The following is a 24,858-nucleotide window of genomic DNA, read 5'->3' on the forward strand; positions in this document are numbered from 1 at the left end:
ATCCACAGCATCCTCTGCTATTGCAGCTGGAAGGCTCTTTCTGTAGAGATGTCCACGGCCCAGAGGACTTCGCTGGGCTCTTATCCTTATTCAGCCCCTTCTCCAGTCCTGAAGGGCTGCAGTTGGGGTGGCCTCAGGCGACACATCCCAGCCAGCCCTGGGACACGGAGAGGGGAGAGGACCTGAACTTTTCTGCTTTAATCTTTGACCAGTTGGGAAAACCCCATACTCTCACACTCCTGTCCCAGCTTAGCCCTTCAAGAGAGTTGCTAAGAATTTCATCCCTCAGAAATCAGCTCCCCTCAGCTCTTGTGGGAGGAGGAGGCAGAGCCCAGAGAGGAGCAGCGGCAAGCCCCAAGTCACACAGCATGTTGGGCTGTGCCAGCTCTGTCCCCCATTCCACCCACCTATGAGTCCTGGTGCCCAGCGGGGTCCTGCCCTGCGGCCCCCACACCCTCAGTGACTGCAGCCTCTGCCTCACAGGGCCTGGAAATCCACACCACCAGCAACTGCCTGCACTTCGTGGGCACCCAGGTGAGAGCCCTGCCCCCTTCTCAGCAGCCCACCCCCATGCCCCCTTACCTGCTGGCCAAGCCAGCTTCTGGCCCCGTGAGGGTGCAACTTCTGAGCCCCACACTCCCCATCAGGTTCCCGCCAACTCCCGGCTGCAGATCCTGCCTGGAGACGAGATTGTCCAGATCAATGAGCAGGTGGTGGTGAGTGAGGGGAGGGGGCGTGCTGGGAGAAAGGAGGGTCCTGCGTAGAACTCAGGTCTGTGGGTGGGGAGGTTCCCTTGGGAAAACCAGGGTTTGAGAGCTGCCTTCTGCGAGGGGGGACCAGCTCTCACATGTCAGAGGGGCTCGTGAAGGCTTCCTGGAGGACGAGGTGAGGCTGAGCAGGAGGCGGAGAGAGTGCTGTCGGGTCACCTCCTGCCCGGCTCAAGCCAGCCCAGCATCCCTGCCCTGCCCCTGCCCTGTCCCTCAGGTGGGCTGGCCCCACAAAAACGTGGTGAGGGAGCTGCTGCAGAAGCCAGACGGGGTCAGCATAGTGTTGAAGAAGGTCCCGGTGCCAGAGAGCCCCCCACAGGTACATGCCACCCAGCCCTGCCCCCCGCCCCCGCTGCTTTCAGGCCCCCAGTCTGTTGCCAGCTCCATCACCGTGTTTCTGCTTGTTCCTCAGACCCCTCCTCAGGCCCTGGGCTCCGCACACCCAGTGAGCCCATCACTGGCTCCACTCCTGCCGTCTCCCAGGTAATGGGCTCCGCCCTGGGTGGAGTGCATCCTGGCAGGTGAGCCATGGCTCACCTCGTCTCTCCCTGATCTCTCTAGGACACCATCCAAAGACGTCTTTGCCTTCAACCTGACTTCAGACCCAAGTCCTGGGCCCAGCCCTGCTGCCTGGACAGGTAATTTCAAAGCCTCACCAGTTGGCAGATGCCCCAGGCAAGGCATGTGGGGTTCCTGGCTCCGACCCTAGATTCTGACCACCACCCACCCCTACTGTTGGGCCTGGGTCTGAGCCCATGGACCCTCCCTCTCTCTCCTCCCTCCCTGACAGACTCTACCTCCCTTGACCCCGAGTCCCTGCCCAGCCCCCCGGCAACCCTAGCCACACTCCCAGCAGGGGTAGCAGACACACCGGAGCCCCCAGAAGACCCTGCCAAGGTAAGCTCAGGGGCTCAGCGAGGAGGGGTGTGTGGCTGTGGACCCAGACCCTTCTCTAACCTCCTGTGTTCCTTTCAGAGTCCTGTCCTTGGTCGCAAGAAATCAAAAGGTATGAGACGCACCTGACCGGGGCGGGTGGCGGGGGGTCCCCTGACATGAGGCACTCTTACAGTGCTGGACAAGACCACCCCCAAGACATACTTCACACACAGCCTCTCCCAGAACAGCTCTGTGTCTGGGCAAACAGCTCATCCTCTGATCTTCAGCCTCCTTGTCACTAAAATGGAAAGAGTCAGCCCTACCTGGGAGCTGACGACACCTGTAACATTCCAAGCACAGAGCCTGGGTTCAGAAATATCAGCTGGGGGTGCCTGTGGGGAGTGAGGGAACCGGTATGGGGGCCCGGGACGCCTTGCCAGCCCCTCACCAACCAGCCACTGTGCTGCTGCAGGCGTGGCAACGCTGCTGAGCCGCCGGCGGGTGTCCTGCCGGCAGCTGGGCCGGCCCGACTGTGACGGCTGGCTCCTGCTACGCAAGGTGCCCGGGGGCTTCATGGGCCCGCGCTGGCGCCGCTGCTGGTTCGTGCTCAAAGGACACACGCTCTACTGGTACCGCCAGCCCCAGGTGAGATCCCATTCACACACGCAGGTAAGCGAGTCACCTTGGGGCCCTGGCTCTTGTCCCTCCTCCACCATCCACTCCCATCTGTGGGCCCCAGACCCTCTTGGCCCCATTATTCCCATCTGTAAAACGGGACACTCTTCAGAGAGAGAACTGAGGTGGTGCGTGTGTAAAAGCAGTCTGGAAAGGGTATCACAGGCCGCGGAGAATCACTCTGATTCTGCTTGCTGCTCCTTCCCATTCTGTTAGTCTGTTCATCTTAGTGATGGGCCATTCGAGCAATTGTTTTCCCTCAGCTACCATCCAGGTGTCTATTGTGTACCCAGCTCTGGGCTGGGCACTAGGACACAGGGAAGAATTGGAGTTCCTGTTACTCAGGCTGGTGGGGGAGAGGGCTGAATACACCATCAGGAACAGTCCAGGGACACGTGCCATGATGGAGGAAGAGCCCAGGGGATGGGTGGGAGCCCAGCAAAAGCAGCTAGGCCACCTGAGGAATGGCAGCGGTTTCCTGAGAAATCAAGGCCTGAGGGTTAGTCAAATGGAAAGGAGACAGAAGACCAGGCAGAGAGAAGAGCGTTTGCAAGGCTGCTCGTCTGTGTCTGTTGATGGAGCAGATACCTGAGTGGGCTCCTCTTCCCCGGCAGTTTCTCTGCATCTTTGGCTTCCCCTTCCGGGCTCAGAGGCACCCCTTGGTCACCCCTCCTGCCCTCGCCCCAGGTTCCCGCTCTGGGCACTGAGGGATCTGCAGTTAGAGAGCCCAGGAGATGCCCTCTTCCCTCCACTGCCCTCAGGAGCCTGAACGGGCCTCCCAAGCTGACCCTCACACTGTAATCCCCCCAGGATGAGAAGGCCGAGGGCCTCATCAACGTCTCTAACTACAGTCTGGAAAGTGGACAAGATCAGAAGAAAAAATAGTTAAGTCTTGGGGTGCGACAGGCTCGGAGTGGGGAGAGAGGGGAGAGGTAGGCAGGCTGGGGGTGGTGGGAGATGCCGGGTCCAGCCTCTCTGGGTTCTGGGTGGGCACCCCCAAGTGAGCGAGGCCCCTCTGCTCCCTGGCAGTGTGTTCCAGCTCACCCATGACGTGTACAAGCCCTTCATCTTCGCTGCTGACACCCTGACAGATCTGAGCAAGTGAGTGCCACCCCCTTCACTCCCACAACTCGCATGTGGGTGCTTGGCGGCTGGGCTCAGGAGCCTGGATGCAGATCCCGGCTCTCTGATAGCCGCTGGTCCAAGACACTCACCTCTCTAAACCTCAGTCTCATCTTCTATAAGATGGACTGATAAGAATTGCTGTCTCTCCGAGTTGCTCTGAGGAGTAAATGAAAGATGATATAGGTGAACGCCCCTGGCCTACAGGAAACGGAAATTCCCTGAGACCCCTTTGCCCCTGCACAGGTGGGTGCGCCATCTCATTACCTGCATTTCCAAGTACCAGTCTCCAGGCCGTGCCTCCCTGCCCCGAGAGGAAGGTGGGTGTCCCCAGGGGTGGGTCTCTCCTGAGCCTCTGCCTTCCCTCCAGTGGGGACTGGGAACTCAATTCCCAGAGCCCACTCCCTGGCCTGCCCAAACCCTGCGAGGCTCCGTGGGTTCTCCAACCGCCCCTGTCCACCCCAGATTGCTACAGCGAGACGGAAGCCGAAGACCCTGATGATGAGGCTGGGTCCCGCTCGGCCTCGGTGAGTAGTGGGCTAATGGGCCAATAGCAGGGTGTGAAGCTCAGACTGACAGCCTCCTCTCCTTCTGCCCTGCCTGCAGCCCAGCCTGGCCCAAGCTGCGAGTCCGTCCCACGGAGACACGTCACCTGCAGCCACCCCCACGCAGGGCAGCCCACGGACCTCCTTCAGCCCTCCGACAGGTGCTGCGCCCGGGTGGGCTGGGAGCCGAGATGCAGGGCTCGGGGCGGGACGGGCACTCCCTCATCCTGCTCCCCTCCCCACAGACAGCAGCGAAGGGGCACTGGAAGGAATGGTCCGGGGGCTGAGGCAGGGTGGCGTGTCCCTCCTGGGCCAGCCGCAGCCCCTCACCCACGAGCAATGGAGGAGCTCTTTCATGCGGCGGAACCGAGACCCGCAGCTCAATGAGCGGGTGCACCGCGTGCGGGCGCTGCAGAGCACGCTCAAGGTCAGCGGGGCCGCTGGGCGCTGGCAGGGGCTGGGCCACCGGCTTTAGGCTAGGTTCCTGGCCCTCACCTCTGGGCTATGCTGTGGACTGGGTCACGTTCTAGGTTCCCCAAGCCAGGCTCTTGATTTGAGGATCGGGGCTGGCCCGGGTCAGGTGCCGGGTTCTAGGCGCTGGACTCCAGAGCTCGCTCTGGGCTGGGGCTCCGTGCCCTCCCTGGGTGGTCAGGACCCCTTAGTCCCTACTCTCTTGCCAGGCAAAGCTGCAGGAGCTGCAGGCCCTGGAGGAAGTGCTAGATGACCCCAAGCTGACAGGAGAGAAGTTCCGCCAGTGGAAGGAGCGGAACCAGGAGCTCTACTCAGAGGGCCTGGGGGCTTGGGGGGTGGAGCGGGCTGAGGGCAGCTCCCAAGTCCTGAACTCTGACCCCAGAGAACAGTCTTCCCAGCCCCTGCCCTCTGACCTTAAGGAGCACACCCATCGCTGTCCCCTGACCCCAGAGAGTGACCTCCGACCTCCTGACCTCTAACCCTGGCCAGTACTCTAGTTCCTGATCTCTGGCCCTGAGGACCACCTCAACCCCCAGACCCTGACACGTCTAGGACAGAATATCCCTGGATTCTGTTCTCATCTGGAAATAGTGCTAATCCATGGTTCTGCCTCCACCTGAGCTCCTGCCATTTCTGCTCCCCTCTCCCCTGGCGTGGCCTGACGTGAGCTTTGTGCCAACGAAGGAGCAGGAGGCTGGGCTGAAAGAATGCTCACCCCATACTCTGACCTGTGGGGGAACAGACCTGCCCCCTCCTTCCCTGGCACTTCTCCCTTCCCCAAGCCAGTCCATACGGGTATTCACTTTACAACTAAATAAACACTTTCAACTACATCAAGTCAGTTTCTCTAACATAAACCTACATGCGCCTTTGACATCAGCATTAGAATCTGGAACTGGCTTCCCAGAGGGGCTCTGAGGTAAAAAGCTGTCACATGGGGGTGGATGCTATTGGTAACTAGCCCACTTTGCAGCCCACTGGCCTGGGCTCTGTACCTGAAGCTCCACACCTGCCAAGACAGATTGCTGACCCATGGATGGTGGCAGCTTCTATTTGTGCCCATCTCTCCCCCACCCTTTGGAGAGCGGATGGTGCTCTCCTGCCCTATCCCCAGGAGGGGAAAAGCCAGCCTTTTGCTCTACAGATGGGGAAACATCCCTCACATGCAATAGCATGACAGGCAGCCCTGGAGCCTGGGGTGAAGGGATGGGGTAGCTGGCGGGCAGGGGTGCAGGCTGATGTCTCCTGCCAGGAGGGCCCCAGAACGAAACATTTTCTCCCCATCTCTCCTTAGCCAAGTCTCACCTCCAGCTCTACCTCCAGAGCAAGGACATGCTCCTGTGTTTCCATCCAGGCTGCATGGAGACCTGACCCGCTCTCATCAGCCTCTGACCTCTGACCCCACCCAGCCCCTTGGTGTCCGTGGCCTCCTCCGTGGGGTGTGGAGGGGGGTCAGTGGGAGGAGCTTCCCTGGGTATGGGAGTTCCTTGGTGGAATGCAGACAGCTGGAGGTCACAGAGGCCTCTATGATATCACCACAGGGTGGCGGAGGTGCAGAGAGCAGGACCACTTGGAATGAGGTTTCTTTGAGGACTGGGGGGAGACTGAGGACGTATGGCGTATAACCAAAGTACCTGGTGGCAGCATGAGACCAACACCACCAATATCAAGCCTTTGAACTGCTTGGTAGGTGGCCGCTGCCTGGCCCCCACTGCCCGAGCTGGGCATCCTGGGGTGCAGCAGGGCACTGGAGGACCACACTGGGCCCGGAAGGGCAGTGGCTGCACTGATGGGCCCTCTCCTCACCCTTGCAGAGGGCCCCTCACAAGCCCTATGTTCGGCTGGAGGAGCAAGTGCTCATCAACCGCCGAGACTTCACAAGCAGGAAGGTATGCACGAGGCCGGGGCTGCAGCCTGCGGGGGCCTGCCGTGATCCTTACCCGCAGTGACCCCGCAGTGCCCCTCTGCATGGGGAAGCAGGTCCATGGAATAACTCTGCCCCTTCTGCCAGCAGTGATCCCTGCCATGACCCCACCCCTGTGGCATGTTAGTAACAGCCTGGCTGTGCCCCCACCACACACACAGGAGCCCCTTTATAATGACAGTGACTCCCCAGCAGAGACCCCAAAAGAGTCTCCCTTGCAATGACCACAGCGAAGACCTCCCAGCAGTGACCCACTTTAGTGGCCACTTGGGTAGTGACCGCTACGCTGATGCCCCCATTCCATGGTCCCCTCTCAGGCAACTTCTTCCCACAGGAGTGGCCCCCAAGAGTCCCTATTCACTGAGAGCAAACTTCCAGGCAGAGGCCTCCTACAGTGACACCTGCCTGAAGGAAGTCCCCCACCCTCTCCCAGGATACCTGGGACATGCAGGAGTTCATCACTCGCATGTATGTCAAGCAGCTGCTCCGACACCCGGCCTTCCAGCTGCTGCTGGCCACGCTGCTGGTGGTCAATGCCATCACCATCGCTCTCCGCACCAACTCCGCCCTTGGCCAGGTGGGACTTCAGCCTGATTTCCGTCCCCACTGATCTAACGGGCCTGAGCAAGGCACTTCCCTCCCTGGGCCTCAGCCTCCTCATCTGTTCATGATGCTTGGTTTGGATGCTCTCCTAGCGCCTGTCAGCACTGTCCTTCCAGGGGTCTAGAGATCAAGGAAGACTTTGTGGTGGAGGGGGCCCAGCTTTGAGAAATGCATTGGATTTGCAGAAGAAGGGCAGGAGAAAAATGGTGTAGGCAGAGACAGGCAAACGGGTGCCTTGTGAGGAAGGGTGTCCCATTTTAATGGACAGTCACTAAGAAAGACTCACTCCGCACTGAGCACGGCACTCAGAACCAGGGTTCCAAATAGGAACACGTCATACCCAGTTCTGTCTCAGACACAACCATGTGATGACAAATGCATGGGTGTCACAGACTATGTGGACACTCAAAGGAGGCGGCGGACCCAGTCTGGGGGTCAGGAGAAAGGGGCATTTAAGCAGAGAGCAAAGAATGAGCAGGGGTTGGCCAGGCAGAGTGAGGTGGGGAGAGGGTTTGGGTCAGAAGCAGCCACATGGAAGTGAGTTCTGTGTGTCTAACTTGAAGTCCACTCTGACTTGGGTCTCTTTTTTGGCGGTGGGGGGGGGGGGCTTGTTTTGTTCTATTTTTACTGCACCCATGGCATGTAGAAGTTCCTGGGTCAGGGATTGAACTGGAGCCACAGCAGTGACATCAGATCCTTTTTTTTTTTTTTTTTTTTTTTTGCTTTTTAGGGCCTCACCCATGGCATATGGAAGTTCCCAGGCTAGGGGTCGGGGGGTGGTATCAGAGCTACAGCCACTGGCCTACACCACAGCCACAGCAATGCTGGATCCTTAACCCACTTAGCAAGGCCAGAGATGGAACCCACATCCTCATGGATCCTAGTCAAGTTTGTTAACTGCTGAGTCACAAAGGGAACTCCCAACACCAGATCCTAAACCACTAGGCCACCAGGGAATTCTGACTTGGGAACTCTGTTCAGTGGGTTGGGGATGTGGTGTTGCTGTGAGCTGTGGTGTAGATGAGGACATGTCTCGGATCTGGCGTTGCTATGGTTGTGGTGCAGACCAGCAGCTGCAGCTCCAGTTCGACCCCTAGCCTGGGAAATTCCTTATGCCACAGGCACAGCCCTAAAAAGACAAAATAAATAAATTTCTTACAAGGAGCATACTTTGTATATGAATCATGCTATCAAAAATCAATTTTTAAAGATGTCCAGTGTATTGACTAATGAGTTCATAGAGGTGGTCAGCAGCCAGATAACACAGGGTCTTCAAGTTATGTTAAGAAGAATTGGGAGTTCCCTTGTGGCATAGCAAGTTAAGGATCTGGTGTTTTCACTATAGCAGCCTGTGGCACAGATTCAAGCCCCAGCCCAGGAACTTACAGATGCCCCATGTGTGGCCAAAAAAAAAAAAAAAGAAGAAGAAGAAGAAGAAGAATGGGCTTTATCCTATGCCTTCAGAAAGCCAAGGTTTAAAGTATGGACGTGACATGACCAGAAATGAATTTTAGAAAACTTACATTGGCTGCACAGAGTGGACCGTAGAAGAGAGAGGCTGAGAATGAGGGGAGATGGAGCAGGCAGGACCGTGTTGCAGATGCTCAGGGGAAAGGTGATGGGGCTTGGACCAAGACAAAGGCTGTGTGTGAAAAGAGCTCACAGGCATTTGAAGCTCCCTAGATGTCAGATCCACAGGCCTTCTGATTGATTTTTTTTTATAATTTTTTTATTTTCCCACTGTACAGCAAGGGGGTCAGGTTATCCTTACATGTATACATTACAATTACATTTTTTCCCCCACCATTTGTTCTGTTGCAACATGAGTATCGAGACAAAGTTCTCAATGCTATTCAGCAGGATCTCCTTGTAAATCTATTCTAAGTTGTGTCTGATAAGTGATTGATTTTTTTTAATAGTAAACTCTTAGGGAGCACTTACTACATACATACATGCTACCTTGTGTGGAGGGAGGGAGGTTATTTATTCTTGTTTTTTGGCTGCATCCATGGCATGTATAAGTTCCCAATCCAGGGGTCGAATCCATATCACAGCAGCAACAATGCCAGATCCTTAACCTGCTGAGCCACCAAGGAATTCCTATCTTGTTTAACATATGTCATCATCTCACTCCTGTAGGTAAAGGGAGAGCAAGAAGTTATGTTTCTGGCTTGAGCAACTGTGTGGAGTGGTGCTTTTTGTGGGGACATGGGGACATAGGAAGAGCAGGTTTGGGCAGGACATCGAGGTCAGTTTGGGTTATGTAGAGTTTGATGCACCCTTGCGATATCCACACAGAGCTGTCTAGATGAGGAGTGGGTGGTCAAACCTGAAATACTTCCGAGAACACAGGGATGGAGGGGGCCACATGAGAGTGACTGGCATCTAGATAGATGGTTGCCAAAGCTAAAGGAAGGATGAGATTGCCTGGGACAGTGTTGAGGGAGAAGAGGACCAAGATGGATCTCTGAGGAGAGTCTCTAAGCAGAGAGCAGGAGGAGTGATCAGTGGAGGAGGAACCGGGGAGAGGGCACTGCCAAGGGATCCGGCGCAGGGTCAGATGAGCTCAGAGATGACGCAAGATAAGGACTAGGAAGCACGCCCTGGATTTAGCTCTTGTGACCTTGACAAGAGCTGCCTCTGAGGTGGTGGAGGCAGAAACCCAGTTGCCAAGGTTTGCACAATGAGCAGATTGGGAGACCGTCAATGGAACATAACATCAGTTCAGAACACAGATACCAGCATTTTGATGCAGAGTGAAAAAGGATGAAAAAGAGTGAAACAGAAATTGTGTTGGGGGGATGGAGAGAGAGAGAGAAAGAGACGGTATTATGGTGTAAAATGTAAAAGATATTTCGAGTCCCAGTCAAATATGCTAAAAACCCTGGTATAGGATATGTGCCCATGAAGGTAAAATTTTAGAGGCCTATGGATGCCAGACTGGTTCGAACCTCCTCCTACAGGCCATAGGGAGCCATGGAAGGTTTGGGGTGCAGTGAAGCAACTTTGATTTAGCCATAGATACTCATGACTTGGAGACGGCAGTGGCGGTGGGGGGGAGCTATTTAGGAACAGTCTTTCAATAAATAATAAGGAGAGTCTACTGGCTTCAGTGGTCAGCAGGGTGGACCTGAAGGACCCATAAGGGGAAAGAAAGCCCTTCTTTGTTGCAGGCAAGCATCCCTGACCCACAAGGTCCTTTGGGACTTTGGAATAGGCAGGGAGCCCATAAACATTAGTTTCCATCTGAGTTTAAGAAGCTCTGCCCGGGGAGTTCCTTTCGTGGCTCAGTGGTTAACAAACCCAACTAAGGAACCATGAGAATGCGGGTTCGATCCCTGGCCTTGCTCAGTGGGTTAAGGATCTGGTGTTGCCCTGAACTGTGGTGTAGGTCGCAGATGCGGCTTGGATCCTGCATTGCTGTGGCTCTGGCGGAGGCCAGCAGCTATAGTTCTGATTTAACCTCTAGCTGTGGGTGCAGCCCTAAAAAAAAAAAACAAAAACAAACAAACAAACAAACAAAAAACAGAGAAGAAGAAGCTCTGCCCATTCCCTTGTGACACAGTGGGTTAAGGATCTGGCATTTTTACTGCAGTGACTCGGGTCACTGCTGTGGCGTGGGTTCAATTCCTGGCCCAGGAACTTCCACATGGAACTTCCACATGCCATAGCTGGAGAGATCAGGATGCCGCCACATGTGACAGTGAGCCTTGAGGCGCTGAGTCTGTGGGCCATGGAGGTGAAGAAGGCGAGGAGCCCAGGTGACTTTGGTAACTGTCAGGGTGGAGTCAGGGAGCTGTTCATGTCACAAACTATAGCAGGGTCACAGCTTAACGGGAGGTTGAGTGAAAGTGAGCTGGGTTTTAAACAGAATTCAAAGTCATCTATCCATCAATCCATCCATATCTTGGATCCAGGAGTGGGGGCATATCCAGAAGTTTGGTCAGGCCTGGCCTGGGGGGTTTGGGAGCTGGAGCAGCCAGAGGGGTTGGGACAAGCAGAGAAGCAAGGATGGGGCTCAGTGTCCTCTCTCATGGGCCAGGGCTTTTCTTCCCAACTCTGGGGTCTGTTCTGCTTTTCCTCCACCTCCCTTTTGCTACTCTACAGGTTAGGAGCAAAGGTTTGTAGCCAGACAACAGCCTTTTTCACTAACAGTCTAGCTGTCCCACCTTTCTGATTCCTCAGGTGTAAGATGGGAATGAAACCGACTTTGTAGGACGATAGCGATGGTGACATGAAATAGTATTTTTGTGGTCTTAGCATGGTGCCTGGCACCTGCATGGAAGGTGTGCACTAAAGGAAGCTACAAAGATGCTGAGGATGAAGAGCAACAGGAATCTGGGCCTTCCCTTCCCCACAGACGTCCTCTCTCCCTGGCCTTGCCCAGGCCCCGCTCCACTGACCTCTCTGCCCTTCTTTTTCTGTCTTCCGTGTAGAAACACTATGAGTTGTTCTCTACCATAGATGACATTGTGCTGACCATCCTTATCTGTGAGCTTCTCCTCGGCTGGTTAAATGGCTTCTGGATTTTCTGGAAGGTGAGATGCTGGGTGCCCCCTGCCATCATCTCTGTTCCTCCTTAGGGACTGCACCCTGTCCATCCCCCATCCCGTGCACCTGCCTCTGCAAACTGAAGGGTGCATGTGTGTGCACACATGCAGCGAGAGAGACTGACTACATCTGAAATGTCTGTGATGCAGTAAAAAGTAGCTTGTACTAGAAGTGCAGCTTTCTTGGGTTCCAACCCCTGATCCAGGCTTCCCTAGTTCTTTGATCTTTGGAAAACTTTGAGACATGCAATGAGAGCATCTACCTTAATTTATAGGATTCAAGAGTAGGGAGTCGGCAAAGATTTTCAGTAAAGGGAGTTGACCTTAAAAATAAAACATTTATCAGGAGTTCCCATTGTGGCTCAGTGGTAATGAACACAACTATTATCCATGAGGATGTGGGTTCGATCCCTGGTCTCATTCGGTGGGTTAAGGATCTGGTGTTGCCATGAGCTGTGTTGTAGGCCAGCAGCTGCAGCTCCAATTCGACCCCTAGCCTAGGAACTTCCTGTGCTGCATGTGTGGACCTGAAAATAAAAAATAAATAAATAAATGAAATAGTTATAGGAGTTCTCCTTGTGGCTCAGCAGGTTACGAACACGACTATTATCCATGAGGATGTGGGTTCAATCCCTGGCCTTGATCAGTGGGTTAAGGATCCAGAGTTGCCATGAGCTTGTGGTGTAGGTCACAGACATGGCTCGGATCTGGCATTGCTGTGGCTGTGGTGAAGGGTGGCAGTTGCAGCTCCAATTGCGCCCCTAGCCTGGGAACTTCCATATACCTTGGCTTCAGCACTAAAAAAAAAGAAAGAAAGAAAGGTACCGAGATCAGACTTTCGCCCCCTAAAATTTAGGGCCCTAAGGGCAGGGATTATATCTCTATTATTAAGTCAGAAATTTTCAGGGTGTGGATTCTCTCTCCCACTAGACCAGAAGCTCTGGAGGACAGTCAGTGACTTTCCCTTCGGAGCTGTGGTGTAGATCACAGGCAAGGCTTGGATCTGGCATGCAGATGGGTGCAGCCCTAAAAAGCAAAACAAACAAACAAAAAAACCAGTTATTTTACCAGCAAATGGGTTTATTTGAGAATAGCAAAGGAGTTGCAATTCAGGACAAGCAACCTATAGCAAAAGCCATAGGCAAGTCCAACAATGGAGAGGAATGTTATTTCATAGAGAAAAAGGAGGAAGTTGGGAGGGGTTGTTTTGAACCAAAATCTACCGGTGAAAAGCGAGATTTCAGCTTGATGATGGTTTCTCGTTAGCTGAGTTGCTGGAGTAGTTGGTTTTTTGCAGGAGATGCAATGTACCTCCTTCCTGTAGGGGCCTATAATTGATGATTCTTTCCTCTTGGTGATTCTTCTGTTGAGGTCTATAATTGACAATTCTTCCTCTAATTTTTTTTTTCTTTAAGCTTTTTAAGGCCGCACCCGTGGCATATGGAAGTTTCCAGGCTAGGGGTCAAATAGGAGCTGCAGCTGCCAGCCTACACCACAGCCACAGCAACCCCAGATCTGAGTCGTGTCTGCATCCTACACCACAGCTCATGGCAAAGCCAGATTCTTAACCCACTGAGTGAGGCCAGGGATCCAACCCATTTCCTCATGGACCCTTGTCAGGTTGGTTACTGCTGAGCCACCCCTGGGACTCCTCTTCCTGTAACTGACATCTAGTAATATGTGTGAGAGCTCCCCCTTCTGGCCTCCCAACTCCACTGTAACGGGGTTTCCCTTTATTAATTTTCACAAGGGCCATATAAATATTTTAAGCTTCGTGGGTCATGTAGACGCCTTTGCAAATACTCACCTCTGCTGGGGGAGCACAAGAGCAGTTGTAGACAGTACATAAACAAATGAGAATCTCTGTGTTCCAAATAAACTTTATTTGGGGACACTGAAATTTGGATTTTTTTTTTTTTTAGGTCACCACCCGCGGCATTTGGAAGTTCCCAGACTAGGGGTCCAATTGGAGCTAAGCTGCTGGCCTACACCACAGCCATAGCAGTGAGGGATCCAAGCCACATCTGCCACCTACACCACAGCTCACAGCAATGCCAGACCCTTAACCCACTGAGCAAGGCCAGGGATCAAAACTGGTCCTCATGGATACTAGTTGGATTTGTTTTGGCTGCACCACAATGGGAACTCCTAAAATTTGAAACTTAAGATGCAAATTATTACATTTAGAATGAATAAGCAATGTGCCGTTGTATAGCACAGGGAACTATATCTGATCTCTTGTGATAGAACATGATGGAAGATAATACAACGTTGTGTCAACTATAACAAAAAACGTTTTTCCCCACATCTGTAGTTGTATAATGATCACAATCCAATACAAAAACTTTTTTTTTAATTTGAACTTTATGTAATTTTCATGTCACAAAATATTATTTTTTTACTTTCCCCCTAACTTTATTTATTTATTTATTTTGTCTTTTTGCTATTTCTTGGGCCGCTCCCACGGCACATGGAGGTTCCCAGGCCAGGGGTCCAATCGGAGCTGTAGCCACCGGCCTACACCAGAGCCACAGCAACGCGGGATCCAAGCCACGTCTGCAACCTACACCACAGCTCACGGCAACGCCGGATCCTTAACCCACTGAGCAAGGGCAGGGACCGAACCCGAAACCTCATGGTTCCTAGTTGGATTCGTTAACCACTGTGACACGACGGGAACTCCTCCCCCTAACTTTAAAGATATAAAAACCATTCTAAACCTGAGAGTCTTACAAAAAAGGGCTGTTGCCCAGATTTGGCCCTTGGGCTGCAGGTTGCTAATCCCTGTTCTGGGAGAATTGAAAATCTGTATGGGTGGGAACAGCCTTAACATTATATAAAACAAGACAAAGACTCAAACTCTTTGTTTGAATAGGACTTCTAGAGTCAAGGGATTTCTGGAGTTAAGGGATTTGTGTTGCCTTTGGGTATATGCAAGAAGAGGCTTAAAAAAAAAAAAAAACCCTGTCAAATCTTTATACATTCTATAAAAAGGAAGTATTCATTTAAATACCATTATCAGGGAGTTCCCGTCGTGGCGCAGTGGTTAACAAATCCGACTAGGAACCATGAGGTTGCGGGTTCGGTCCCTGCCCTTGTTCAGTGGGTTAACGATCCGGCGTTGCCGTGAGCTGTGGTGTAGGTTGCAGACGTGGCTCGGATCCCGCGTTGCTGTGGCTCTGGCGTAGGCTGGTGGCTACAGCTCCGATTCAACCCCTGGCCTGGGAACCTCCATATGCCACGGGAGCAGCCCAAGAAATAGCAACAACAACAACAACAACAGCAACAACAACAACAAAAAAGACAAAAAAAAATAAATAAGTAAATAAATAAATACCATTATCAAAGAGTTGCCATTTTGGCTCAGCAGATTAAGAACCCAACATACTCTTTGGGAGGATGCAGTTCGATCCCTGGCCTCGCTCAGTGGGTTAAGGATTTGGCATTGCCATGAGCTATGGTGTAGATCACAGGTGCAGCTCAGATCCTGCATTGCTGTGCCTGTGGCCTAGGCTGGCAGTTGCAGCTCCAATTTGACCCCTAGCCCAGGATCTTCCATATGCTGCAGGTGTGGCCATAAAAAGAAAGGGAAAAAAAAAAAAAACACCATTACCAGGATAATCAATTAAGAATTACAAGCTGGAGTTCCCATCGTGGCACAGTGGAAATGAATCCCATTAGGAACCATGAGGTTACAGGTTTGATCCCTGGCCTTGCTCAGTGGGTTAAGGATCTGGCATTGCCATGACCTGTGGTGGCTCTTATCCTGCGTTCTGTGGCTGTGGCCTGAGTCGGCAGCTATAGCTCCAATTGGACGGCCCTAAAAAGCAAAAAAAGAATTACAAGCTTTCCACCTTCCAGGGGTTAGAGATGTCACTTCATAGAACACAGAATGTAGAACCTAGAATAGTATTTCTGAAGTCCTGATGTCTTAAAGGCTGCTTTGTGAGAACAATACTTGGGAGGCTGTTTATTAACAGAAAATAGGATGAGGTGGTGCCTATTTACATGTCTCCACACTGGAGAAGAGCATGCTTTTTGTAAACATTTCAAATACACCACTTTTGGAGAACTAACTCTAGGATAGAGGCAGACATCTGTCCATAAGAGAGAATATTTCTTCCTTCCAGAGATTTCTTTTAGCAGCAGTTAGGAGAGCCTGCACTTTCAAGGCTAAGCCCCAGTGCCTCATTAGCATGAGAGAATTGGAGCCAGCCTGAGAATCTTGTGTTCCTGCAAGCCATTCTGCTTGTCCCCTCAGGGACAAGATTTCTCAGCCTCAGCATCATTGACATTTGGTCCGGATAATTCTTTGTTGTGGGGGCTGTCCCGTGCGTTGTAGGGTGCTCTGCAGCATCTCTGGCTTCTACCCACCTGATACCATTAGCACCTTCCTAGTTATGACAATCAAGAATGTCCCCAGACACAGAGTTCCCATTGTGGTGCAGTGGAAATGAATCTGACTAGGAACCATGAGGTCGTGGGTTCGATTCCTGCCCTTGCTCAGTAGCGTTGCTGTGAGCTGTGGTGTAGGTCACAGACGCAGCTTGGATCTGGCGTTGCTGTGGCTCTGGCGTAGGCCGGTGGCTACAGCTCCGATTAGACCCCTACCCTGGGAACCTCCATATGCTGCAGATGTGGCACTAAAAAGACAAAAAAAAAAAGAAAAAAAAGAATGTCCCCAGCCCTTGCCATATGTCCTGTGGAAGGCAAAACCACCCTCCAGAACTAATGGCTGAGAACTGATGTCCCAAACCCCAAACTTCATGTGGGGCCAGGCTCCCAGTGGCAAAAGCCAGGGCTTGTTGAGGCCCTCTGCCGCCTCCTTCCCCACCCTCACCCCAGACCGCTCCTTGTTGAATGGATGGACGGAAGGGGGAGCTGAGGGGCGGGAAAGGGAGAAGGCAGGGGATGGAGGAAAGGCTGCAAGTTAATATCTCAAATACTACCCAGCCACATGGGGATCCCCACAGTTTTGCCCCAGCACCCCCTCTTCTATGGCCCTCATGTGGTCCTTCCCTCCTCCTTACCTCCGTAGCTTATTAATTACTATTTTACCACCGAAATATTTCTCAACTTTCTCGCGGCCTCTGCATCGCTGCTACCCCTGTTCTAGCTCTCGCCTTGTCTTCTCTCACCAGGATGTTGCTATGGCTTCCTGTGTACCCCACCTGCCATCAAAGTAATTTTCCCAAGGCCGAAGACAAAGTACCCTTAAACTACTCCAGTGGCTCCCTATTGTCTACAGGATCAGGTCTAAATGCCTTATTGTGCTTAAGGCACATGGTGTGGCCCTTGCTTACTTTTGCAGCGTCATCACTCAGCCTCACCCTTGGGTGTTCTAGCTACATCCATCAAGCCGCTTGTAGCAGCATTCCCCAAAACACACACACACACACACACACACACACACACACACACACACACACACTCTGCTGTTACCCACCTTCATGCCTTTGTCTGTGCTGACCCCTAGTCTCCGAAAGCTCCCTACCACTTATTCACTTGCTTTCCTTCTACTTACAGGCCAAGACTCATTCAGATGTTTTCTCTTCCAGGAAGTCTTCCTGGACTAAACCAGGCTATGTCAGTTGCTCTATCTCTATAATACTGTGTACCTCTCAACCTGGAGTTAAAATTTACTGTCTATCCACCCTCCTCAAAATACTCTGTGAGGAGTTCGCGCTACAGCGCTACAGGATTGGCAGCGTCCTGGAGCTCTAGGATGCAGGTTCAATCCCCAGGCTGGCACACTGGGTTAAGTATTTGGTGTTGCCGTAGCTTAGGTCAGACAGCAGCTCGGATCTGATCCCTGGCCCAGGAACTCCACATGCTGTAGGGCAGCCAAAAAAGAAAATAAAATAAAACAAAACTGTGAGCCCAGCAGGGCATAAATCCTCTATCTTCAGGATCTGATTCAAAGTGTGGCATATAGTAGGAGCATAATACTGAATGGACAGAGGGATGATCTATAGACAGGCAGACTTGCGTCTCCTCGTGTATGTTTAGGCACCGACACTCTGAATGTGAGACCCTGGGAGGGCTTGTGTTTATTGGATTGCCCAATCAATTTAAGACTTTTTCCCCCCACTTAAAACAGTTTTCTGGGAGTTCCCATTGTGGCTCAATGGAAACAAACCCGACTAGTATCCATCAGGATGTGGGTTCGATCCCTGGCCTTGCTCAGTGGGTTAAGGATCCAGCATTGCTGTGAGCTGTGGTGTAGGTTGCAGACGTGGCTTGGATCCCATCTTGCAGTGGCTGTGGTGTAGGCTGGCAGCTGCAGCTCTGATTTGACTCCTAGCCTTCCTAGCCTGAGAACGTCCATATGCAGGCGCAGCCCTAAAAACAAACAAACAAACAAACAAAAAACCCAAACCAAAAAGTTTCCTTTTCCAATATTTAAGCATCTACATGTTGGTCCAAACTACACTGAGAGGCACACACAGAATTCTTGCTTCCATTCCTGTCCCTTCATCCCTTTCCTCACCCCTACCCTCTTCAGATAATCTTTGTTATTTATAGTCTCGTTTATCCTCCTAGTGCTTATTTTGCAATCATAAGCAAATACATATATATTTTTAGTCCTCCTTTCTCTAACAGCAGCATACTATAAAACACTCTTCTGCACTTGCGCCACCGAATGGATCTTTCTGTATCAGGACATGGAGACCTTTCTCATTTTTCCGTATTCCCTTGAAAGAATGCGTAGTAGTTTATTCAATCAGTGTTCCAATTGCTGGACACTTTGGTTGTTGTCGGCCTTCTACAAATAGCATTTTGTACTTGTACTAGAATTTGTAGGGGTCGGATTTCTAGAAGTGGGATCACTGGTCAAAGGTAAATGTAGATTGTTTGTTAGAGCAAATTCCCCTCTGAGGTGGTCTTGCTTGCATTTGTCATACCCGTGAGTCTCCTTCCTCCATCCCCATTCTGAAGAGTTTGTGCCATTCTGGACAGAGGGCTTGCAAAATGCACCTTTCTTCTATGGTGAGAGGCAGTTCACCTCTTATCTGGCTAATTGAATTGTTTTTGTTTTGGGGGTCGTTTGTTTTTTGGCTTTGCTCTCAGCATGTGCAAGTTCCGTAGGCAAGGGATCGAACCCGAGCCACAGCAGTGACAACACTAAGTCCTTAACCGCTAGGCCACCAGGGAATTCTCTGTTCCTTTGTCAATACTTTTTATTTTATTATTAATGGTAGTATGTGTCACACAGAGTGAAGCACCCAAACACTCTCAGGTCACCTAGTTGCAGGGCAAGGTCACTGTCTGCAGTATACCAGCCAAGGTGGGCGCTCAGCTTAGGAACTGGCTGTGTGTTTGTGAGAGGGTCCATTGTGTGTTTCAGACACTGCACGCACTTGGCTACTGACACGTGTGTGAGACAGCGAGCGCACAGGTGTTCTGTGGCATGTTTGGGTGACAGCAGGATGAGTAACAGCAGTGGATGGCAGATGACTGGCCCTGCTCTGAGAGGACCACGGAGTCCCCCATCCTAGGGGCCGGGGGAGGGCACACCCAGGATGAACCCACGGGCTGGGCCTGACAGACCCTGCTGGGGCTGGCCCACCCCCAGGACTGCTGGAACATCCTCAACTTCCTTATCATCTTTATCTTGCTCCTGGGGTTCTTCGTTAGTGAACTCCAAGTCATCTCTATTACCTACACCCTCAGGTAAGCTGGGGCCTCTGAGAAAAGAAGGGACCTGTCTGGGACAGAGAGGAGGGGGTTTTATCGGGTGGGGACCAGCTCTGCCTTTCTGGGCAGGTGAGGAGGAGGGGTCTGGGAGGGGCCGAGGGGCACCCCTGAGAGGCTCTGCCACAGGGCCCTTCGTCTGGTACATGTGTGCATGGCGGTGGAGCCCCTGGCCCGGATCATCCGCGTCATCCTGCAGTCGGTGCCTGACATGGCCAATATCATGACCCTCATCCTCTTCTTCATGCTGGTCAGTGCCTTTCCCCCACCCCCGGCCACCCCCCCTTCCCTGAACGGGCCCCTGGGTCAGTGGGGATACAGAGCTGTCTGGAGAAGAGGAGGGGTTATGGGTCTGAATCCCCGTGATTCCCTTGGCAGCTCATTTGCATGTCCTGTCCCCAAGGCGCTTGGGTGAAGGAAGTCCAAGTGGGTCTCTGGTCTTTCTGGCAGGTATTCTCTGTATTTGGGGTCACGCTCTTTGGTGCATTCGTGCCCATGCATTTCCAGAATATGCAGGTTGCCCTGTACACACTCTTCATCTGCATCACCCAGGATGGCTGGGTGGACATCTACAATGACTTTCAGTGAGTGCCCATGGGGCTTCCAGGGGCAGGGATGGGGGCGGCCTCAGCCCTACCTATAAGGCAGGGCTCTGTTGGGGCTCCCGGGGGCAAAAACTGATTGGGGAGGGAGAAGGATGCTTAATGGATGTATGACTCCAAGGCTTGGGATAAGGATGGCCCAGTAGGAGGGGGCTGCCTGGGGCTTTGAACTAGGGAAGAGCAGACTCCCGGGGGCTGGGGCCTCTGAGTTTTTCATCTACTTGCAGACCTGTCCCCAAAAAACCATACCCATTCAAGGCCCCACTGTAGGCCTGTTCAAGGCGATTTCTCCCATCAGGCTAAACAGCTGGGCAGCTAGGCCTTGGGCAAGAGAGCAGATTTGTGGTTGCACCAAGAGTTCCAGGGCAGACTCCCAGCCCACACCGGAACCCACCAAACTGCCTGGACTCCTGGGAACTTAGGGTCTCATTTCATTCATTCTGAGCTCCATGGCCCAAGGTCATTTTTGGCCACAGATGGCTGCCTGGGTTCTGTTCTTTACCTCTGTCCCATTAAGCATAAACCCTATTTCTTTCTAGTCCACTCTGGGGAGTGGGTCCCACTGACTGATTTCTTTTGATCTCCTTCATTTGCAAGTAGAAGCCTAGTTGGTAAACGGCTTTGGCACTCATTCCCCATTATGATGTAGGCAGTGGAAAAATCATGGCGTGTGCAATAAAAGTGGGCTTGGCTTTTTGAGTCTCTGCTCCACCACACCAGCCATGCAACCTTCTGAGCCTCAGTTTCCTCATCTGTCAACTGGGGATTTTTTTTTTTTTTTGGCTTTTTAGGGCTGCACTGGCAGCATATAGAGGTTCCCAGGCTAAGAGTCAAACTGGAGCTACACCTGCCGGCCTATGCCACAACCATAGAAATGCAGGATCCGAGCTGTGACTGTGACCTATACCACAGCTCTTGGCAATGCTGGATCCCCGACCCACTGAGAGAGAACAGGGATCAAACCCATATCCTCTCGGATACTAGTCGGGTTCGTTTCTGCTGTGCCACAGTGGGAACTCCCTGTCAACTGGGGATTATAATACAATATTAACCATGTCATGGATTGCTGTGAGGATTGATAGAGACTGGCACTGTGTACACACACACACACACACACACACACACACCACATAGCAAGAGAGAGAGAAAAAACTATTATTTGGGGAAATATTTTATGGGAGATTTACAGCAGGTGTGAACAGTGGGTGGGATTATTTTTCCTGTATATTTCCTTCTGATCTTTTTTTTTTTTTTTTTTTTTTTTTTTGTCTTTTTGTATTTTCTGGGGCTGCACCCGTGGCACATGGAGGTTCCCAGGCCAGGGGTATAATCTGAGCTGTAGCTGCCAGCCTATGCCAGAGCCACAGCAATGCCAGATCAGAGCCGCATCTGCGACCTACACCACAGCTCATGGCAATGCCAGATCCTTAACCCACTGAACAAGTCCAGGGATCAAACCAGCAACCTCATGGTTCCTAGTCGGATTTGTTAACCACTGAGCCACGATGGGAACTCCTCCTTCTGATCTTTCTACAATGAGCTCGAATTACCTTTTTTTTTTTTTTTTTTTGGCCGCACCTGCAGCACATGAAAGTTCCTGAACCAGGGATCAAACTCACAGTACAGCAACAACCCAAGAAGCCACTGCAGTGATAACTCCAGATCCTTAACCCACTGAGCCACAAGGGAACTCCTTGAATTAATTTTTATAAGAACAACATGACTAAAGAGTATAGCCAACAGGTTAAATTTGAGAAGGCTGATGTACAAATCCCCATCGTGTAGGGCTGGCTTGAGGACCGCCCACTGTCTGACAGGACAGCTGGTGCTCAGTAAAGAGCAGCTGTGGGGACAATTAGTGAGGTATTAGATCTGCACAACAGCAGTGAGGCAGCTGAAGTCCCAGTAGGCCTTGAGCTAATTTCCCCATCCTATAGATGAGGAAACTGAGGCCCATAGGGCCAGGGAGGTGATAGGACCCCTGACTGCCATCTCCAGGATGGAGACAAGGGATTACGCAATGGAGATTGGGGGCGCCATCTACTTTGCCATCTTCATCACCATCGGCGCCTTCATTGGCATCAACTTGTTGGTCGTCGTGGTGACCACCAATCTGGAGCAAATGATGAAGGCAGGAGAGCAGGGGCAATATCATCAAATAGCCTTCAGTGAGGTGAGTGAGATGAGGAGGGCAAAGCGGGGAGAGGGAAACTGTATATGAGTGCTAATGTTGTGTGTGTGTGTGTGCGCGCGTGTGTGCACCTGCGCCTGCCCACGCGCATGCACGCTTGAGGGCCTGGAGAAAACCAAACCTGAGACCTGGAGGCAGCATCCCCCACCTTAAGTGCCAACTCACCAGCTGGGGCTTCTGAGGGGTGTGGAGTTCCCGACTTGTCCTGTGGCAACTCAGAACTGAGTAGTTGGTGATCTTAAGGCATTTAACCAATCTGACCCTCAAGTTCTTCTCCTGTAAAATGGAAATAATAATAGCATTTGCTTCATAGGGCTATTAGGAGAATTTCATGGGTACCTGAACAGTACTTAGCCCATACTAAGAACTCAAGAAATGTGAGCTCTAGTATTATTCATGGGAGAGAGCTTCCAAAAGGCTGGAGAGTGGAGGGTGCAGTGCTGCCTCAAGTGTTAAGGGCTGTGGGCTGTGACCTGAGAGTAGATAGGGTCTCCGAATTTTGCTGGGTGGGATTTATCAAAAGTGAAATGGGGGAGGGGAGCACTAAGTTTTGAAAGGGGTGAGAATTTCCAGAGGGGCCGCAGATGGGCTTGGCATCCGAAGTTGAGCTCCCACAGCAAAGTAGGGAGGCTAAGACTGGTAGGAGCTGAAATGAGGGGCATTAGAACCCTACTGTCCTGAGGCTCATCCTCCCTGAAGCCAGGCAGGAAGGGGCCAGGGTAGGGGACAGGGCTGAGCTGTCCTTACCTCTCCATGTCCCCCTCCCCAGACAGGCGACGACGAAGGAGCCGGGAGTAACGAGCTGCCACTGGTGCACTGTGTGGTCGCCCGTTCGGAGATGTCTGGTGTCCCCCAGGAGCCGTTTATGGTGGGCCCCCCGTTGAACCTCTCGGAAAACACATGCGACAACTTCTGCTTGGTGCTCGAGGCAATACAGGAGAACCTGGCGCAGTACAAGGAGATCCGAAATGAGCTCAACACGTAGGGCGGGTACTGGGGTTACCCCGAGTCTCGTGAGTCAGGGCTGAGTGGAGCCTCAGATTCTTCCGGCCTCAGGCCCTCACCATTTTATAAGGCCAACCTTGGGGCCCGGAGAGGTTAAGTGACTTGCCCAGGTGTCCCCAGCGGACGGTGGAGGAGCTGGGATCCTGACCTCCTGGTTCCTCCCATCTCACAAGAGCCTCGAGCTTCCGCCTGGGTCTCCATCAGAGTAAAGGGAGTGGGCAAAGCGGGGTGGTCACTAGGGAAGAGATGGGAGGGCGGCCCCCAACCCCCACCGTCGGAACGTACTCACCCCACCGCCCTCAGGATAGTGGACGAGGTACGCTCCATCCGCTTCAACCAGGAGCAGGAGGAGGAGCTGATGCACAAGCACTTGTCGTGGAGAATGTCGTTGGAGAGTAAGTCCTCCATGGACACCCGTGAGATGACTTGCCAGCAAGACCTGATCACCGCGCTCATCAACAGGGAAAAGGTGCAGCTTCCCGGCTTTACTTTCCTACTCAATCAGTGTTCACTTGGCCACCCAACCCCGTCCAGCCGTTGCCTCATTAGCCAAAGTTTCTACCTATTCCTAAATCTGGCCCGCCCCCTAAACTCCCAAGCACCCCAGCAGCCACCGCCAATCCGGTTAAGGTCCAACCTTTCTTTCTCTGGGAGGCTCCGCCCCTCCTGTAGGGCTCCACCCACTGGGCCATCTCAGTATTCATTTACTTGGTGGACTTGAGCTGCTCGATTCTTGCTTTATGGCAGATACTGGGGTCCACTGGAGGCCTAGGACCCCTAGGTCCTGTCTAGGATGCATAAGAGCAGCCTCCTCCTGAGGGAGAAAGATTCCAGGGAGAGAAAGACACACTCCCACATTATTTAGTATCTTTCTCTGCCTCCCACATCATCTGACTGGGAGCCCTGTGAATGTCCACAGCCTGGCTCCCATGGTCCCAGAGGAGACTAGGCAGGTTAGAGTTAGATGTGAAAGACTTCCCTGGGGGGCCTGGATGGGCAGCTGTTGAGCTGGAGGGTCTGCCATGTCAGGGTGGGGGGATTGACTAGAAGACCTCTTGTTTTGCAGGTTCAGGAATCCAACACAAATGTTCTCCTTAAACACAAGGCCAGCCGCTGAGAGGGCAGGACAGGAGCCAACAGGAATAAGCAAACACACCCAGCCACTGCATCTTCCTGCATCACTAGCACGACTTGGCACATCCTGGCCTGAGCCTGTCCTCTCCCTTACACCTGGGCAGATGCCTGGGGACATGAAGGGGTGGCATCTCTAGAGCTTGTGCTTGTGTGGCCCAGGTCCAGAGGAGCCAGGATGGAGAAGGATGCTGGATGAGAGTAGGAGCCCTATAGAAAGGTTGAGGAAAGAATGGGGTGCTGGCCAAGGCAGCCAGGACTTATCCTAAGGGTGGGCATCCCTGGTCCCCTGCTAGACCAGAGCTAGACGGGGTCTAAGTGGGTCCGAGCACCAAGAGGAGGAAGGTGAGGCCAGGAAACTGTATTGACAATAAACTTTTGTGTTGGGATTAATGTGTCTGACTGGTGGATCTCCAAGCCCTTGGGGCAACCTTGCCCCTCAAAAACCTGTTTGTCTGATGGAAGAGTCACTGACTGTCCTCCGGAGCTTCTGGTCTAGTGGGAGAGAGAATCCAAACCCTGAAAATTTCTCACTTAATCGTAGAAATACAATCCTTGCCCTTGGGACCATAAATTTTAGGGGTAAAAATCTGAGCCTCGTACCTTTTTTTTTTTTTTTTTTTTTTTTTTCTTTTTAGGGCTGCATCTGAAGCATATGGAAGTTCCCAGGCTAGGAGTCAAATTGGAGCTACAGCTGCTGG

The 24,858-nt window shown here is 52.3% G+C and overlaps 2 protein-coding genes across 6 annotated transcripts in view; both read left to right on the forward strand.

Moving 5' to 3' along the window:
• CNKSR1 (connector enhancer of kinase suppressor of Ras 1) overlaps positions 1-5,289 on the forward strand; it is a 10,217-nt gene extending 4,928 nt beyond the window's left edge. For both annotated transcript variants that reach the window (XM_021095612.2, XM_021095613.2), the window contains 15 exons: positions 484-534; positions 648-716; positions 985-1,086; positions 1,180-1,250; positions 1,329-1,405; positions 1,558-1,664; positions 1,743-1,773; positions 2,116-2,288; positions 3,129-3,202; positions 3,348-3,419; positions 3,687-3,760; positions 3,906-3,967; positions 4,047-4,146; positions 4,231-4,412; positions 4,666-5,289. In XM_021095612.2, coding sequence (XP_020951271.1) covers positions 484-534; positions 648-716; positions 985-1,086; positions 1,180-1,250; positions 1,329-1,405; positions 1,558-1,664; positions 1,743-1,773; positions 2,116-2,288; positions 3,129-3,202; positions 3,348-3,419; positions 3,687-3,760; positions 3,906-3,967; positions 4,047-4,146; positions 4,231-4,412; positions 4,666-4,935 — 1,515 coding nt within the window. In that variant the 3' untranslated portion in view covers positions 4,936-5,289. The remainder of the gene's footprint in view (positions 1-483; positions 535-647; positions 717-984; positions 1,087-1,179; positions 1,251-1,328; positions 1,406-1,557; positions 1,665-1,742; positions 1,774-2,115; positions 2,289-3,128; positions 3,203-3,347; positions 3,420-3,686; positions 3,761-3,905; positions 3,968-4,046; positions 4,147-4,230; positions 4,413-4,665) is intronic.
• CATSPER4 (cation channel sperm associated 4) lies at positions 4,273-24,550 on the forward strand. 4 transcript variants are annotated; one of them, XM_084958411.1, is made up of 12 exons: positions 4,273-4,412; positions 5,998-6,142; positions 6,271-6,345; positions 6,814-6,957; positions 11,420-11,521; positions 19,110-19,207; positions 19,358-19,478; positions 19,679-19,812; positions 21,829-22,003; positions 22,791-23,002; positions 23,330-23,495; positions 24,093-24,550. In XM_084958411.1, the coding sequence occupies exons 2-12, from the start codon at positions 6,071-6,073 to the stop codon at positions 24,141-24,143; spliced, it is 1,350 nt and encodes a 449-aa protein (XP_084814537.1). In that variant the 5' UTR covers positions 4,273-4,412; positions 5,998-6,070; the 3' UTR covers positions 24,144-24,550.
• The last annotated feature ends 308 nt before the right edge of the window (positions 24,551-24,858 follow it).

The sequence above is a fragment of the Sus scrofa genome, chromosome 6, assembly GCF_054392235.1.
Source record: "Sus scrofa isolate SSC_HxYL_T2T_F1_AM1 chromosome 6, Sscrofa_HxYL_maternal_Yorkshire_Landrace_v2.0, whole genome shotgun sequence".
NCBI classification, from domain to species: Eukaryota; Metazoa; Chordata; class Mammalia; order Artiodactyla; family Suidae; genus Sus; species Sus scrofa.